The following is a 19,174-nucleotide window of genomic DNA, read 5'->3' on the forward strand; positions in this document are numbered from 1 at the left end:
GTGGTTTCTGCGAACCTTACCGAAGGCTTGGCAGTGAGATCTGTGATGTAGAAATACACTACAGCTTAGGTTGTCTTTACTTGTGTGAGGTCTGCTGAATACAGTGGTTTCAGTGGTTTCTCTTTTTTGTGTGAAAATCTTGAAATGTTGTTTGTTTGAATGCAGAGCTATCTGCAAAGAGGAATAACCCCAAAATAGCATTTTTTGATGGTTATGTTCTTTGCCGTTTGCAGCAATGAACAAATTCACTGATCCTTAATAATTATGCCTTGATGATAGCTCCATTTTACCAGAGCCAGGCTCACATATATAGTGTTTTGAGTAATCATTTTCAGTGCATGTACCAACTTGTCAACGAGGCACCGTTCATGTCAACGACAGAGCTAGAGACAGTTGTCTCCCTTTGTTTCCGATCTCTTGACGGCTCCAACTACGACGCTCGTTATGCAGTTGCTGAAATGTTAGGCAACTTGTGTGCAACTGCCCTAAACCCAAAACCTGGGACAACACCAGGTAAGATTTGTTGAAATTGTACATATTCTCCACTCAGAAGCAATTTAGAAATGGCTATATGCATCCAGCATAAAACCAGAACAACCTGCAAGTGCAAGTAACTCACAGTCTGTTCAGGTTTTATGCTGCTTGTTGCTCATCAGTTTTTTACTGTTGGAAAAGATGCCTTCAAAACTTGAATCTGGTAAGAAAGGTCTTAAATTAAATTTGATTTTCTAAGGGACTGCAAAAGCGTGAAAGTGCATATCTGAGTGGTAAAAGGTTAAATTGATTGTTGGGATAATGCTACACTTTATAAAACACTTTGCTGTCCGTATCTGACATGGATCTTTTGGTTGAGCCAAATGCTTCCAGCATTTGAAGATAATGTATCACATGTACAATTTTTAAATCCAGTTGACAACGTAAACATTATATATTTTATTTCATTATGCTTTTGCTGCAGTAATTCGCATCTTATTATATCTTAGCTCCAGAATGGGTACACACTAGGATACTAGGAAACTGTTTTTACTGATAACATTGATATTAACCAAATTTAAAAGGATGTTTAGTACAATATGTTATTCTTACTTAAAGATGTAACAATATTGTATGTACCTTTTGTAATTAGGTCATTACATTATTTATCAGTCAGTGCTTAAGTCTATGTTTGAACAATTTCTCACAGCAAAAGCCAAATTGGTCAAGTTGGAGGATGTTCTGGGACTGTTGTCAACAGGTTTTCTGAGAGGTGGTTTTGGGTTCTTGAAAAGTTCCACAGGGGGAGGTAATGCAGCCGTCAACAGAGAAATACGAGTGGGAGTAACACATGTGAGTCCATAGAAATAGCATTGACAGGGCATTCTCCAGTAATGATTGTGTGTATTTAATTTTGAATTAAAGAATGTGTTGATGTTTGTTTTGAGTTTATTCTTCCTCATTGTTTTGTTTGTTTTGCTTTAATTCTTCCTCGTTGTTTTGTTGTTAAATAGTTGAAAATATGCTGTATGTGTTTTATTCAATTTAATGAGGAGATTAAATATTTGTAAAGACCCTAAAAATGCTTTTTATTCTATGTAACAATTTAATTGGACATTATAGGCCTATATTAAAAATTAAGCAATTTTGATATTTTTCTTGGGCTTTTTTTTTGTTTAAAGGAAATCTTAACAAATTCTTAACAAAATCCAGTTGAGGCGGAAAGTGTCGTTCCGATTAGCCTATGCAAATAAAAAAATCTGGAACAACACTTCAGGCACATGCATTAAGCCCAGTTTTTTTAGAGCGAAGTTTAATTTGCAACATTTCAGGCCTATGTGGAGTTTATCAAATGCATGGGAGGCCTTTGGCTGGAGCGAAACATCTCTGTGTTCCTCAACCATGTCCTTGACCTGGTGGCTAACCCCCGGGCAACTCCCTCCCATGTGGACGCCGTGTACGCCCGGAAGTGTGTCTCGTTCATCATACGCTCAGTGATTGGCGGCCTGCTCGGGGAGAAGGCCCAGATTGCTGCTGCCAAGGAGATCTGTCAGATCATCGTGAGGCAGATGCAGACTATAGGTGGGTGGGTTAAGGAGATCTGTAAGATCATCGTGAAGCAGATGCAGACTAAAGGTGGGTAGGAGTAAGGAAATCTGTTAGGTCATCATGAGGCAGACCAAGACTATAGGTGGGTGGAGTAAGGAGATCTCTCAGATCATCGTGAGGCAGATGCAGACTTTGGTGGGTGGGATAAGGAGATCTGTCAGATCATCATGAGGCAGATGCAGACTTTGGTTGGTGGGGTAAGGAGATCTTTTAGATCATCATGAGAGAGACGCAGACTATAGGTGGGTGGAGTAAGGAGATCTGACAGATCATCCTGAAGCAGATGCAGACTCTAGGTGGGTGGGATAAGGAGATCTGTCAGATCATTGTGAAGCAGATGCAGACTTTGGTGGGTGGGGTAAGGAGATCTGTCTGATCGTCCTGAAGCAGATGCAGACTATAGGTGGGTGGAGTAAGGAGATCTGTCAGATCATTGTGAAGCAGATGCAGAATTTGGTGGGTGGGGTAAGGAGATCTGTCAGATCATCCTGAAGCAGATGCAGACTATATGTGGGTGGGGTAAGGAGATCTGTCTGATCATCCTGAAGCAGATGCAGACTATAGGTGGGTGGAGTAAGGAGATCTGTCAGATCATTGTGAAGCAAATGCAGACATTGGTGGGTGGGGTAAGGAGATCTGTCAGATCATCCTGAAGCAGATGCAGACTATAGGTGGGTGGAGTAAGGAGATCTGTCAGATCATTGTGAAGCAGATGCAGACTTTGGTGGGTGGGGTAAGAGGTTCTGTCTGATCATCGTTAGGCAGATGCAGACTATAGGTGGGTGGAGTAATGAGATCTGTCAGATTATCATCAAGCAGATGCAGACTATAGGTGGGTAGGGTAGCATTGTATTTGAGGGTCAAGGTTACTGTAATGTTAAGGCAAAGGAAAATGTTATGTGTTAGTCAATTAAAATGTTTTGTTGGTTTCAAGTAAAATGTTTTGTGAAGGTCAAGTAAATTGTTAAGGATTTGTAGAACATCTTTTAAACCAACTCAGCTGAACCACCCCAATATTATTTACACATCTAATGTATTCATAACCATGATAATAAAACTGTTCTTAACAATGAAAACAATTATTTAATACCAGGAGAGGCCAGTGTGGAAGCCGTAGATAGCAAGGCGCAGACATCAGACATTTCAGGCAGTCAGCATGTGCTGGTGTGTGCACTACACGAGCTGGGCTGTCTCGTGCTCAGTCTTGGGACATCAGCCAGCCCTCTAGTGGCTGAACCAGCAACAGGTGGGTCACTCATGGAAAATAATAAATGCTTCTAGGGGTGTGATTTTTCCTCCTTTAATCTTCCTTCCTCTCGATTCCGGTGTTGTTCTATGGTAAATGATCAATTGTAGCCTTGTTTTCAAAAACATGGGCTTAATGCTTGTGCTTAAAGTGTTGTCCCAGATTAGCCTGTGCAGTCTGCTCAGGCTAATCAGGGATTTAAAAAAGGTTGCTTCTAAATGAAGTTCAGGCAGAAAGTGATGTTTATGATTAGCCTGGGACAACAATTTATGCACATGCATTAAGCCCAGTTTTTCCATAATGTGGCTCCAATAGATGCTTCCAGGGGTGTGATTATTCCTCCTTTTAGTTGTATTCCTTCTTTTCTATGCCACTGTTGTTCTACAGAAAGGGATCTGTTTAAAAGAGTCTTGGAAAACTCTTTAAGGGGTTTAGGGTATTTTAATCCCCCCAAGTGTTTACAAACTAACAACACTGTGCTTCAAATCTTATTGTTCTTAAAATTATCTGCATTATTGTGCAACATTGCAGTATGACATTACATGTTTAGTGCTTAAACTAATTAATACTTGTTTGAATACAATTGTTACCAAAAACCCTGTTTGTTAAGGCACTTCGTATGTGGGCATCAATGTATCACAATCAGGACACAAGTCACAGATATCAGTCTGCATAAAATAATTGAATCCATCTCAATAACAGACCTCAACATTGATAATCTTTCTTCCGATCAGGAATCATAGAGCCGGTGGTGTCTGTGCTTATACACCCGAGTGCGTCCGCCCGTCTGTCGGCCTCCTGGTGCCTGGGAAGCATCTCTGTAGCCCTGCCATCCCAGCTGACCCCACTTGTGGACCGCTGTCTGGAGCGCATGAACAAACTCAAGTCATCGCCCGAGGCCGTGTCTGGATACAGCAGCGCCCTGGCCGCTCTGCTGGGACGTGTCTATCAGTGTCCACTGGGCATACCTCATGCCAAGGGGAAGGTACTTAGTGACTTACTTCTTCACTTGGGTAAAGTAGCGCTCTTGTTGCACTACTGGAGCATGTAGGATAAGTGTCCTCTGAGGATACCTTATGCTAAGGGAAAGGGCCTTATTGATGTACTTTTTCACTTTGATATAGAACCCCCCCCCCCCCTCCTCTGGCTGCAATTGATTACTGGAAAGCATGTATCAATTGAAATGCTTCATTCAAAGGGGAAAGTAACTTTTTGAGTAAGGTTATCTTCTAAAACAAGTAGCATATACATTTGCATCTCTGGAGCATACCTAACACTAAGGGGAAGACATTTTATTTGTTTTAATTGATCTTTTTAAGAAGTAACATAAGCATCTTAACAGCATTGTGAAGTGTCCAATAGGCATTGCGAATGCCATGGGAAGTCTGTAAACATTATTTATCAAATATTTACTGTTGTAATGGACTTTAAAAATAAATGTGATTTAATACTAAGGGATATCTTTTTTTTGTTGAACAGGCAAAAGAATTTGAAAATAGTAGTAACGCGAAAAAAACACATTGGTCTTGTGAACAAAAATTCAAATAAAAGAAGTAAAATAAATACAGAATGCAGTATTAAATTATGAAATGTCATTATCACTTACTACAAACTGGGATAGATATACTTATAAAATTGCTTTTGTTTGTGGTTTCAGCAAATCTTCAACATTGCAGAGGAGTTGTTACGAACAGCCAATCAGAACAGTCGTCTTTCACTGCAGAGGACCCAGTCAGGCTGGTTGCTTCTTGGAGCATTAATGACTCTAGGTAATATCAGCCTTTCTCTGTGAATACAGGGCATAATGCATGTGCATAAGTTATCGTCCCAGATTAGCCTGCGCAGTTTGTGTAGGCTTATCAGTGATGAAAAACCTCGCATTACCAGCGCAAGTCACAAATATTTTATTGCCGTTTTGTTTTGTAAATTCAGGGTGGCATTTGCGTCGTAAAAACAGGGAAAACTTGAATAAAATTCCCTGCAAGGTAAAATGAGGCAATTTGAAAATTTAAGAACAATAAGTGAATTTTAGCAATTTTTCATGGGAATCCAAAATAAAAAAGTGAAATGTATTTATTTTGATGAATAATTTGATGAAAAAATAATTTGAATATTATATTTGTTTACAGTAAAAAGTTTACTTTATTTTAGAAGGGAAACTGTTTGTTATATAGAAAAGAAAGGTATTGGGTGCTGCCTAAAAGGGGACTGGGTGAAAAGGTGGACAATTCTGTTCACAATTCAGGGATTTACCTGATGTCATATTCAGTGTCAAATACACATAAATTGTAGGGCTGACACGGGTCCAAAATATTCTTCTGGTCGGGTCGGCAGGTCAAAATTAAAATACCCAAGAAAATTCGGGTCTGGTCAGATAATACATAAGTTAATTAAAATAAAACTACATTAATTATCAAAGCATGCTTTAGCGTTCTTAAATATTCAACTGTTTGTCAAGTAGATTGTTTAGAATATTATACTTTTTATTGTTTTGATTTATTTAATTATGAATGAAATACTGAAATGCATATAACTATTTATTAAGTTTACACAACGATGTTGAAATTAATAAGCAAACGTAAGTATTACTTGGAATAGCAATCAAAAATGCATGTATAGGAAAAAAATCTGTCAAGCAAAAATAAAGCTTGTCTAATTTTGAGGAGGGAAGCCAAAAATAACTTTCACTGTAAGCTCTGTCTTTTCTACTTTGAAGTCAATATATTTTTTAATACAAGTTTCGTTTCTTTAACGTCGCCATTTTGGGGTCTGAATAATAACAAAACTCGACATTTCTGCTTCTGGTGCGTCAATTCTATTCATTTATGACAATTTGTAATAACAACACTGCTTAAACTGATGCGATTTTACCTCACTTGTTTAAAAGAGATGATTTGACCATACGTTCAACATGTAATCTTGTACTTTGTAGCTAGCAACCCGAACCGGTATCGTTCGCAGAAACTTTGACCCGGATCCACGGGTATTTTTTTTACCTGTGGATTCGGGGGTTTTTGGGTACCCGTTTGAGCACTAATAAATTGCCACTCTAATTTTCAAAATATGGGACACACTATTTTACTGACTAATATGTACTAAATATTAGATGTTAACAAGGATGTCAACTCCAGAACTGTTATTGTTTTGTTGATGATCAGCAATCTTTTTGTAAGCTCGCATACTTGTTGTTGCTTGAAACAAAGTTTAAAGTGTGCTTCAAGCTAGCCGTGTCTGTTGTCAGGTTCCCCAGTTGTGAAGGGTCACCTGCCACGCATGCTGCTCCTGTGGAGGAACGCCTTCCCTCGGTCCGTGAAGGAGTTGGAGTCAGAGAAGGCCCGCGGGGACACATTCACCTGGCAGGTCACACTGGAGGGCAGGGCAGGGGCTCTCGGAGGTATGACATTCTGGGAAAACCAGGCTTAATGCATGTGCATAAAGTGTTGCCCCAGATTGGCCAGGCAAAAGTTAGGTCTGTGTGTGACAAATGGAAGCCCTAGTATTACTTTTCAATCAACATTGTAACAACAAACCATAGTGGCTGTGTCTGCTAGGAACCATTTCATAAATGAATGTTTGTAATCATGTTGCTTCTATTCTAAATTATATTTGACAGTGGGAGTTAGGATAATATGGCTGTTTCAGAATTTGTCTATAACTTCAAAATGTGCATGTTGAAATTTAGACAAAACTGCTGTATTTTATTGACATAGATTTTAAATAAAAGTTTATAAAAAAAAATTCCCTGTGATATCCTCAGGTTCTACAAAATGAAGGTTGTCTAATATTAGAAAAGTCAGCTGTATTTAATAAAGACAATAATCATTGCATGTGGGTGAAGCGTCTATACAGGCTAATCAAGGACGACTCTTTCCACCTAGGAAAGACATAAACTTATAATAAGTAGTACCTACATGTATATGTGAGTGAGCACACTTGTGTGTTGTGTTTCAGCTATGCTGAGTTTCCTGCTGCACTGCCGTGAACTGATCACAGAGGACGTGATACGACGCCTGCTAGCCCCACTAGAGTGCACCCTCACTATGCTCGCTCAGTATGTGTCACATTGAATTGAAAAACATAAGTCCTGTTGTATATGCTAGCTTTATATCATCATTTCTGGGATAAAGATGTAATTTCAGTAAAATTATGTCATTTTGTTAGCTTGGCTGTTCATAATCCTGGTTTTCCCAGGGCATTGCTCAAAATGTTTGTCAGTGTGCCTGTTAAATCTGTTTCAGTCTCCCAAGTGTGATCAAGATATACGGCACTCATTTGAAGGCCAGTGCTGCAATGGTCCGCCTCAGAATGTATGATGTCCTGTCTTTGCTACCACCACAGTCCTATGAAGGTACATGCATGTTTCTAAAATATATTTAGCACATGTTGCTCAAGTTCTGCTGTAAAAATGGAAGTATCATGAAACTTTTGTTTATTGTATATTCTTATTTATTAGACTAAAAGAGTGATTTATTTTTGTTAATGAATATGATTATAAATTAATTTTTGGGAGTCTGTTCAAGTCTGCACCTACTTATCAGGGAAGATACTTTTGGCTGTAATGGAATTTTAATGGAAAGTAGTTTCTTCGTAGGAAAAATCCAGTTAGGGCAGAAAGTGTAGTCCCTTCATACTGCACAGGCTTATCTGAGACGCCCCTTTAAACCTTATTTTCCCAGAGTTTGGCTCAAATATATGTGGTTCACAACTAAATATTAACCCGATACACGCTGCTATCTACTCCAGGGTCCTACACGGGACTGCTACGTGAGCTCGTGGCCGAGTTCACGCTCACAGACAACCCTGCCAACACGACCACGTCTCTGCTGCGTGCCATGTGCCACGTTGACGACAGCGTGATACTCGGGTCCTGGCTCCAGGAGACCGACCACAAGGCTGTTGAAGATCAGGTAACGATATGATTGCATAATATGGTCAGGGATGTTCTCCCTTGTTTGGTATTCTGTTATTTTTATTAGCATTAAAATTAGCCGTGCTGGGATTAATGCATTGGCATAAAATGTTGTCCCAGATTGGTCGTGCAGTCTTTCTGCTTATATTGTTTTTTTGTTTTAAGGAAGTATCTTCTAAGTGAAAATCCAGTTTAGAAAGTGTCATCCCTGATTAACCCATGCGGACAGCACAGGTTAATCTGGGAAGAAATTTTACACACATACGCTTTACTCAATTGCCTTCTATGTCAGGATTGTTCTCCCTTGTTTCTTATTCAAATACTGTTTTATCTTATTTTTCCATGAAAATATTTGTATATACTGCTTTTATTTGTTCAATCTGTGTTGATGTTTTTATTATCCTCTGCCAAAGGCCTGTCTGTCCGTCCGTCTGTCACAAAATCTTTTAGGGCTATATCTCAGAAACTATATTAGATATCAACATAAAACTTCATAGGTGTATAGATATTATTAAGGAGAAGTGCCATGCATAAGAACCATAACCATACACTTTCTTTAATAACAGTTATTACTCTTTGGTTTTTTGTATGATGATTTTTTTCAGAGCTATTTTTCAGATACCATGCAAGATTTCGATATGAAACTTCATGGTTGTATTGATATTAATGAGGAGAAGTGCCATGTTAAGAACCATAAACCTTCAATTTCTTAAATAAGAGTTATTGCCCTTTGTTGTTTTTGTATGATGGAACTTTTCAGGGCTATATCTCAGATATGATACAACATATCAACATGAAACTTCGTGAGTGTATAGAAATTGATGGGAAGAAGTGCCATGCACAAGAAAAATAACCCTGCACTTTCCTAACTAAGAGTTATAGCCCTTTCTTGTTTTTGTATGATATGACTTTTCAAGGCTATATTTAAGATACACTACAAGATTTCAACATGAAACTTCATGGGTGTGTAGATATCAATGAGGCGATTTACAATTGATAGAAACCATTACCCTTCACTTAATTATTACCTATTAATTATTACCCTACATTGAATGATTCTACTGTATGTCGTGGGATTTGCACTGTTCCATAAACCATAAACAAAGTTTATTTGGCGGGGAATATCAATTCAATGAATTTCCTTGTTAATTAAATAGATTCACCATTATTTTGTGAACCCTATGTTTATTTGCAAATGTCCTTGATTTCTTTTCAATAAGCATAATAACAGATGGTTAAGTTTACATTTGTATGCCATCAGGTAGTGAGAGGCACTTATACAGTTAAATGGACCATACCCCTTTATAAAACAGTCCCTTGCAACTCCTGTCTCACTCTGATTAATTCTGGACCTGACAGTTATGCAAATACTTCACTTGGGCGTGTTTATGGGGTGGGATCAGGGTTAAGATCCCATTCTGTTGCTTGTTCTCTAGTCATATGTTCATTCCAAATCATCCCATCTTCAATATTGTGGATTGTAACCTTTGCAGTCGCAGTGTTTGGAGACGTATTGTGTTGCTAGCTTTTGTATGCAGCCAGTATATTTTTGAAACTGAGGATAGCTAAGGTTTATTTATTGCATTTGAGAAAAATGACAATTTATAGACAGTTTAAGTGTATGTTTGTCTAAGTGACTGCCTATCGAAATGAAATAAAATCCACGCAATCTAGACTTGATTGCCATGTGAAGATAGTACTTATGAACTGTCTATTTAAAAAAAAAAAAAAAATTGTTTTGTGTGTACAAAAGATTAATAGAATTTGTGCCTCATATTATTATTTTCTCGTATTTCTTTTGGTTTTAACTTATTAATTTAACCCATATTTGTTTTTGGTGCATTGACAAATGCATTAAAAAATATTTGTTATACTTTTGGCAATTTGATATGTATACGGAAATAGATATTTATATAATGAAAGGAAAGAAATATGCCTTTTTATGCCCCCGGATCAAATGATCGTGGGAATATTGTTTTTGGCCTGTATGTCCGTCATTGTATGTGTCTGTCATTCTGTCACTCTGTCATTCTGTCCCAAAATTTTAACCTTGGTCATAACTTTTGCAATATTGAAGATAGCTACTGGATATTTGGCATGCATGTGTATCTCATGGAGCTGCACATTTTGAGTGGTGAAAGGTCAAGGTCATCCTTCAAGGTCAAAGGTCAAATATATGGCTTCAAAGCGGCGCATTAAGGGGCATTGTGTTTCTGACAAACACATCTCTTGTTGTTTCTAATTAATACTATCTGTACCAATATTAATGTGTGTTTTTTTATGATTTTTAGCTCATCTATTTTTAGCTCATCTATTATTTGAAAAAAAATTATGAGCTGTTGTCATCACCTTGGCGTCATCGTTGGTGTCGGCATCCGGTTAAGTTTTGCGTTTAGGTCCACTTTTCTCAGAAAGTATCAATGCTATTGCATTCAAACTTGGTACACTTACTTACTATCATGAGGGGACTGGGCAGGCAAAGTTAGATAATTCTGGCGTGCATTTTGACAGAATTATGTGCCCTTTTTATACTAAGAAAATTGAAAATTTTGGTTAAGTTTTGTGTTTAGGTCCATTTTATTCCTTCAGTATCAAAGCTATTGCTTTCATACTTGCAACACTTACTAACTATCATAAGGGGACTGTGCAGGCAAAGTTATGTAACTCTGACTGGCATTTTGACAGAATTATGTGCCCTTTTTATACTTAGAAAATTGAAAATTTGGTTAAGTTTTGTATTTAGGTCCACTTTATTCCTACAGTATCAAAGCTATTGCTTTCATACTTGCAACACTTATTAACTATCATAAGGGGACTGTGCAGGCAAAGTTATGTAACTCTGACTGGCATTTTGACAGAATTATGGGCCCTTTATACTTAGAAAATTAAAAAATTTGTTAAGTTTTGTGTTTTGGTCCACTTTACCCCTAAAGTATCATAGATATTGCTTTCATACTTGGAACACTCGCAAACTATGATAAGGGTACAGTAAAAGGACAAGTTGCATAACTCTGGTTGTCATTTTTACGGAATTATAGCCCTTTTTTGACTTAGTAACTTTGAATATATGGTTAAATTTTGTGTTTAGATCCACTTTACCTCTAAAGTATCAAGGCTATTGCTTTCAAACTTCAAATACTTTCATGCTATCATGAGGGTACTGTACCTGGCAAGTTGAATTTTACCTTGACCTTTGATTTGCCGTGACTCTCAAGGTCAAATTATTAAATTTTGCTAAAATTCTTTATTTATGATTAGATTTGATTGATACTTTGACAAAACAACTCTTACCCGACATACCACAATAGACTCCACCCAGACCATCCCCCAAGCCCCCCCCCAAATCCCCCACCCCCCCCCCAATTTTTTTTTTCTTTCTTAAACATCATCTAATAAATGATCACAACACCCTAACACTTTACCCCCCCCCCAACCCAATCCCCCCCCCCCCCCCGCAATTTTTATGCCCCCCTTCGAAGAAGAGGGGGTATATTGCTTTGCTCATGTCGGTCTGTCTGTCGGTCGGTCCGTCCGTCCACCAGGTGGTTGTCAGACGATAACTCAAGAATGCTTAGGCCTAGGATCATGAAACTTCATAGGTACATTGATCATGACTCACAGATGACCCCTATTGATTTTGAGGTCACTAGGTCAAAGGTCAAGGTCACTGTGACCCGAAATAGTAAAATGGTTTCCGGATGATAATTCAAGAACGCTTATGCCTAGGATCATGAAACTTCATAGGTAGATTGATCATGACTAGCAGATGACCCCTATTGATTTTCAGGTCACTAGGTCAAAGGTCAAGGTCACGGTGACCCGAAATAGTAAAATGGTTTCCGGATGATAATTCAAGAACCCTTATGCCTAGGATCATGAAACTTGATAGGTAGATTGATCATGACTAGCAGATGACCCCTATTGATTTTCAGGTCACTAGGTCAAAGGTCAAGGTCACGGTGACCCGAAATAGTAAAATGGTTTCCGGATTATAACTCAAGAACGCTTATGCCTAGGATCATGAAACTTGATAGGTACATTGATCATGACTGGCAGATGACCCCTGTTGATTTTCAGGTCACTAGGTCAAAGGTCAAGGTCACAGTGACCCAAAATAGTAAAATGGTTTCCTGATGATAACTCAGGAAAGCTTATGGCTAGGATCATGAAACTTCATAGGTACATTGATCATGACTCGCAGATGACCCCTATTGATTTTCAGGTCACTAGATCAAAGGTCAAGGTCACAGTGACAAAAAACATATTTACAAAATGGCTGTCACTACAACTAAGAGCCCATATGGGGGGCATGCATGTTTTACAAACAGCCCTTGTTATTTTTTAAACATGGTTAAAAAACACAAATATTTTTTTGTATTATTTTATTTTTGAAATACTGTCCAACCATTCCACCCAAGAATCCCCCCCCCCCCCCCCCTTCCAAAATAAATAATTGCATTTTTTTTGCATTTTTAGATGAAAATGTAATAAATGACCACACCTGCACACTATACACCCCCCTCCATTCCACCCCTCCTTCCTTTGTGATTGAAATTGAGATAGGTCCCTTCACCTTTAAAAAGAAAAATAGATGAGCGGTCTGCACCCGCAAGGCAGTGCTCTTGTTGTATATCAGTTTAACCTGATACAATTAAATTAAGGTAATATAAGATTTGTTGAAAATGTAACAATAAGTTGATGATAAAAGATGTCTTCATCCATTTTTTCTTGGGCATATTCTATAACTTCAATTTGCCATTATTTGGTATGTAAAGAAATTTTAAGAAAAAAACTGCAACATTCAAACTCATTTTTTCTTCAGGAAGTAATATTTTCCATAAATCTTCAATATCTTGCTTGCCAGTGGGATGACATATAGGTCTGGCAGTGTTGATATTTGGATGACTGACTGTTTTGTGTTCTAGTTTGAACCCAATCGTAAGGTTGATCCCTGTAATGTAAGTATTCAAGGTGTACCAGTTCTGTTTGGAGAACTCCACTGTTCAAACAAAATGAATGCTTGTTTGCATATTTGACATTATTGTTAACAAATACTGGATGTGTCCCATTAACTCATTCTGCCTTGAGCATTTGAATACTTAGAAATAATCGACGTGCAAGCGTTTGTTATTGCGGTAATAACCAACGGTTTGAATTTCCCATGCCTAGAAATTAAACAACGAGGGTGTAGCCTGAGTTGTTTGGTAACAAGCATCGGAACGACGAACCGTTGGTTATTTACACAATATACCAACGCTTACACATCGATTATTTTGATCTAAAACGATTTCATTTATAAGTTATCCTCGATTTAAAGGTTATGAATGAGAATTATATTAACCGAACGTCCTCCACTTTTCCGCGAAAACGTGACGTTACCACAACAATCAAAACCAAATGACTTCGTCTTCATTCATAAACAGTGCGTGGACAATCAAAGTGACATCATACTTATCTCTAATTCACAAACACATATATTGCTTATTGATTCAAATAAAAAGGAAATAACCATAACAAAAATACATTAAATGAACCATGCATGACATTTTAGTACTATTTTGGTTGAAGTGAACTGCAGTATGCGGAAATGTATTTCTTTTCCGAATCGGTAGTTAGCACCCGTGCATTTTACTGAACTAATTCTTGGAATTTTCTGAACTTTTTTCAAAACATTTGTCTTCGCCCGTGGTTTGTTGCAGAATAACCAACAGTAGTTTTCCTTCTTTGTATATAGAAAACAAGGCTTGTGCCGTGGTAGAATGGATGTTTACCCTATACGGCTCAGATATGCATTTTGACTCTTTGTAGTCCCCTATAAAATAAAATTTAATTCAAGACCTTTCTTAATGAATCCAAGTCTTAATCCAAGTTGGATTTCCAACTGTTAGATACTGATGAGTAGCAACCGTATAAAAGCTAAACAGCCTAGTTTCATAAAGCCATTTTGACTTTTCTTCTAAGTGGGAAAGGGTTTGTATGTGTGATAGAAAATGTTCAAATGTGAAACATTTCTAGATGGCTTATTTTTAGGGTAATTCAGTATCATGGTTATTTTGCTAGAAGAGATTATCTAGTCTTTATTCAGATGTTACTCAATTTTCCACCTATGAATTCATGATCAACTGTCATGTAAGAGTTTCAGCTGCTAGAATGTTCTTTTGATATAGGCAACCATTACATGTGCAATTTAGGTAGAATGAGTTAATTTATCTTTTTTTGTAGCCTGGCCTTGGACATGCTGATTTCTTTGCAGATGTTAACCATATTATGTTTTCTTTTTTATGCCATTTAGTGCATGATACCCACTGAGTGTTCAGCTGTAAGTAAGAGTGCAATGTTGTCCTTGTGGTTTTCATCTTTGAGTATTTTGTAGTATCTTAGATCACAATATCTATGCCAGATAGGGACGTAATCAGTCAAAGACCAGGGGGATACTCTTTTATGGTATTTTGATTTAGATTTTAGAGAATATCAGGAAAAAAGGAGGTTGTCTTGTGGAAATCATTAGATGCTTTTATCTTCTGTAGAATAGACGTTTTTGTTGATTGCGCTTTTATTTTGCTACAAATACTATAGCCTCTTTTATTGCTTATTTTGAAATGTGTATGTTGTTTTTGACATTTTGGAATTCAATACTGAAATAATACTTCTTTCTTTGTTTTATTGTATCTATTGAAAAAATTTAAATTGTATTTGTATTGCAAAAATTATTTTACACATATCAGCATTCTATTGTTGATACACTCTTTTGTTAACTGTCTTCACATGAATACAGTCAATGGTTTATTTTCATGCCCCCGAAGGAGGGCATATAGTGATTGCACTGTCGGTCCGTCTGTCCGTCACACTTTTTTGAAAAATGCTCATAACTTCTATGTCGCTTCAGATGTAACCTTTATATTTGGTATGCATGTATATATGGACAAGGCCTTTCCATACGCACACAAATTTTTACCCTTTCACCTTGACCTTGAACTTAGGGTCCGCGTTTAGGTTTTGAAATCTGTGTTTAGGTTTTGAAAAATGCTCATAACTTCTATGTCGCTTCAGATGTAACCTTCATATTTGGTATGCATGTGTATATGGACAAGGCCTTTCTATACGCTCACAAATTTTGACCCCTTTTACCTCGACCGGGAACTAAGGGGCCGCGTTTAGGTTTCGAAATCTGCTTTTAGGTTTCGAAAAATGCTAAAAACTTCTATATTGCTTCAGATGTAACCTTCATATTTGCTATGCATGTTTATATGGACACGGCCTTTCCATACGCACACACATTTTGACCCCTTTGACCTTGACCATGAACTTAGGGTCCGCGTTTAGGTTTGGAAAACAAAGCGTTTTTTGGGGGCATATGTCATCCTATGGAGACAGCTCTTGTTTAATATACATATGGGCACATTTTTATCAAAATAAAGGACCTTTAAGTCTTCTAGTACTAAATAAAAGAATATTGTAGTAGCAACCCTCATAATTTCTTACATACATATGGAATATATCAGAGTTTGATTTGAACATAGACATCTTAGGGTGATGAATTATTGGTGTTGTGGTGTTGCATGGTTGTTGTTGTGAAGTCAGAAGAACCAAATGACTATTGATCTTCCTTTGATGCTTTTATTTTCCTGGTAATAGTCCATGTTGCCATGGTTATTCTAAATAAAAATGACTGTATAGAAGCCTGATTTGTTTCAGTGTTTAAATAAACCTTAAAGTATCTGATTCATTGTATAAGCTTTGTATATTGTCTTTATAGTAGTTTGAGAAGAAAAGAAAACACTTTCACTATGTTTGAACTTGAAATTATTTAATTATTGTGTCTATAAGTATTCCCTGTGTAACCTTCCCATTGCTGTCTTTCTTGCTATTGACCTGCTTTCCCCTCTTTAACCAATGAGACTGCAAAGGTTTTCACAAGTCATCACTGCTCATGTAAGCTCATATTTTATAGTTAAATCATATGAGTGGAAAAAAGCTTGCAAGATTCTTTTTTTGATTTAACTTTTGTAGACCCCTTGATTTGATTTTACATGCTGAGATGGTATATAAGTTAAATGCAAGTAAATATAAAATAAATTCTTTTTTAGCTCACCTGAGCACAATGTGCTCATGGTAAGCTTTTGTGATCGCAATTTGTCTGGCGTGGGGCGTCAACATTTGCCTTGTTAACACCCTAGAGGCCACATTTAGTGTCAGATTTTCATGAAACTTAGTCGGAATATTTCTCTTAATGATATCTTGGTAGATTTCAAAAATGGTTTTAATTGGTTGAAAAACATGGCTGCTAGGAAGCGGGGCATTTTTCATTATATGGCTATAGTAAAACCTTGTAAACACTCTTGAGGCCACATTTATTGTCTGATCTTTATGAAATTAGGTCAGAAGATTTGTCCCAATGATATCTTAGACGAGTTCCAAAATGGTTCTGGTTGCTTGAAAAACATGGCTGCCACGAGGCAGGGCATTTTTCCTTATATGGCTATGGTAAAACCTTGTTAACCCTCTAGAGGCCACATTTATTGTCCGATCTTCATGAAACTTGGTCAGAATATTTGTCACAATTATATCTTGGATGAGTTCCCAAATGGTAAGGGCCTGTTGAAAAGCAGGGCAGCCAGGGGGCGGGGCATTTTTCCTTATATGGCTGTAGTAAAACCTTGTAAGCACTACAAAAGTCACATTTATAGTTCAATCTTCATGAAACTTGGTCAGAACATTTGTTCTGATGATATATTGGGCAGCGCAGAACAGGTCGGATTGATTGTATCTCAGGTGGGCAACTTTAGGCCTTTCAGGCCCTTTTTTACATTTACTAACTTGGTTGTTAAAGATTTTGTATGTTAAAGATAAAATATATCAGTAGCAATTTCTATGAAGTAAATATGCTAAACTAATATTTTGGTGTTTTGTTTTTGCCTGAAATTCTTTGAAAAAAGTTGCATAGCAAATTATTTAAGTTGTATAGAAATTATGTTTTATTACTCTATGTGTTATGCAACAAAGTTTTAGCCATAAAATATGACAGATGTATTTTGTTCTAAGAATTGTGATGTATGTTGGAGTGCATATTTCAGCTGCAGCCTAACAGTGCGTCGGGATCGGGTGCCTTGGAGCATGATCCCCACTCGCTGTTTGTCAGGTGCCCTGTGGTGAGTTGCAACAAGAGTTTTGTGTATATTCTGTGTATAACCCTTTGCATGCTGGGAAATTTGTCGTCTGCTAAAATGTCGTTTGGTGACTTTCTAAAATAAGCATTTTCTTCTTTTTTTTCTCAAAGAATACTATAAGAATAGCAAACAGTTTGGATCCTGATGAGACGCCACGTTCCGTAGCGTCTCATCTGGATCCAAACTGTTTGCAAAGGCCTTCAAAATTCGGTTCCACCACTGAGAGAGATAAACCTACTTCTGGGATTACAGTGCTTAATGCCTGTGCATAAAGTGTCATCCCAGATTAGCGCTTTTAACTTTTATGGTATATTTCATTAAAAGGAAGTCCCTTCTAAGCGAAAATCCAGTTTAGGCGGAAAGTGTTGTCCCAGATAAGCCTGTTTCCAGGTCTGCACAGGCTGATCTGTGACAACACTTTTCGCACATGCCTTAAGCCAGTTTTGGGAGAACAAGGCTCAAATAAGGTGCGTAATGAGAAAACCAGGCTGATTAAGGATGGTGCTTTATGCTTGTATTGGGTTTTGGTTAAAAGAGACTTGCTTGGACAATTACAATGACTGATCCAGAATTGCAATGTATGCATATGTTTTTTTCAACTCCAATGTGAAATATAAACTCAGTTATTAAATTGCTTAATAGTACTTATAAATGCTTGTAACCTTTGAATCTTAAAGTGAAGTCACAGTTCAGTTTGAATTTAAACTCTTACTCCTTAATTTCCTTAGATTATTCCCTATTCATGATATGCATGTTTTTTTTAAATAAAACTAAGAAAAAGTCTTAAAAACATACTATAAACAAACAATTACAAGAGATATATCTACAAAAGCTGAGTTATATAATTACCCCATCTTGTTACCCCTCCAGAGTGACCCTATCCCGGGCCCCCTGCCGCTGGGTGTGACCGTGATTGACAGCTCAGTGCGGCTGTATGGGCTGATCTTCCCGCGGGTGGCCCATAAACACCGCTACCAGATGCTGCAGCACTTCAATGAGTGCATCCGCCAGGCCAAGTCCACCAGGCAGCAAGCCGTGCAGATGAACATATTCACTGCCGTACTCTGTGCACTCAAGGTTACATAGTGATCAGTGAAAGTCGTATTTAATGTTATGATTTTGCTTGATTTACTTCTAAGATAATTATTTGCACAAATAAATTTGTACAAGCTAGATAGAGGTGAATCTTACTTGTTATGCAATTAATTTAAAGTGTCACTGCTTTCCTATGTGCACTGTAGTTACTCAGGTAGCAATTATAATAATATCACTTCATGGACTTCATCATCGCAATGCTTGTAAAATAATAATTAAGATTTATTATGATGTCCTGAAACAAGTTTTTTCTTGTCTATTTTTTATGTGGCAAAAATATTTTCATGTGCAATAAACACTTCTGATTCAAACACTGTTTATTTAAATTTACTTTTTCAATTTATTTCAGTTCAATTAAGTAACATTTATGGAAGTTTAAAGGCAATATAAACTGGGTTGGAAAAAAATAATATCTGTTGCTTCTTCATTATATCCCTTTGTGAATAATGCATGTAAGCTAACAATTTTAATGTTCTGTTTTCAGAGCTTGTCCGACACAAAGACAAAACTGGGGCCAGATGATGTTAAAAAAGCTGCATTCAACTTGATCCTTGTATGTCAAGTGTTCTTGTTAAGAATTATAAGTATTTTGTTTAAAATGCCATTTGTGCTCATTGAACAGTTTCATCTCAAAGGCATATACACTATGTAATATACATTGTAATGTATTATTAT

At 37.2% G+C, this 19,174-nt stretch overlaps 1 protein-coding gene across 5 annotated transcripts in view; it reads left to right on the plus strand.

The window, feature by feature from the left end:
- LOC127875118 (HEAT repeat-containing protein 5B-like) overlaps nt 1-19,174 on the plus strand; it is an 86,310-nt gene that overhangs the window by 38,615 nt on the left and 28,521 nt on the right. For 3 of the 5 annotated variants that reach the window (XM_052419942.1, XM_052419943.1, XM_052419941.1), the window contains exons 6-19: nt 336-513; nt 1,184-1,326; nt 1,806-2,055; nt 3,176-3,328; nt 4,063-4,313; nt 4,986-5,097; nt 6,570-6,722; nt 7,280-7,379; nt 7,567-7,676; nt 8,072-8,235; nt 13,163-13,195; nt 17,312-17,386; nt 18,275-18,481; nt 18,984-19,052. In XM_052419942.1, coding sequence (XP_052275902.1) covers nt 336-513; nt 1,184-1,326; nt 1,806-2,055; nt 3,176-3,328; nt 4,063-4,313; nt 4,986-5,097; nt 6,570-6,722; nt 7,280-7,379; nt 7,567-7,676; nt 8,072-8,235; nt 13,163-13,195; nt 17,312-17,386; nt 18,275-18,481; nt 18,984-19,052 — 1,998 coding nt within the window. Of the gene's footprint in view, nt 1-335; nt 514-1,183; nt 1,327-1,805; nt 2,056-3,175; nt 3,329-4,062; nt 4,314-4,985; nt 5,098-6,569; nt 6,723-7,279; nt 7,380-7,566; nt 7,677-8,071; nt 8,236-13,162; nt 13,196-14,529; nt 14,557-17,311; nt 17,387-18,274; nt 18,482-18,983; nt 19,053-19,174 lie in introns of all 5 variants that reach the window. The other 2 variants (XM_052419944.1, XM_052419945.1) reach the window with 2 other exon arrangements.

The sequence above is a fragment of the Dreissena polymorpha genome, chromosome 3 (genome assembly GCF_020536995.1).
Source record: "Dreissena polymorpha isolate Duluth1 chromosome 3, UMN_Dpol_1.0, whole genome shotgun sequence".
Lineage (NCBI taxonomy): Eukaryota > Metazoa > Mollusca > Bivalvia > Myida > Dreissenidae > Dreissena > Dreissena polymorpha.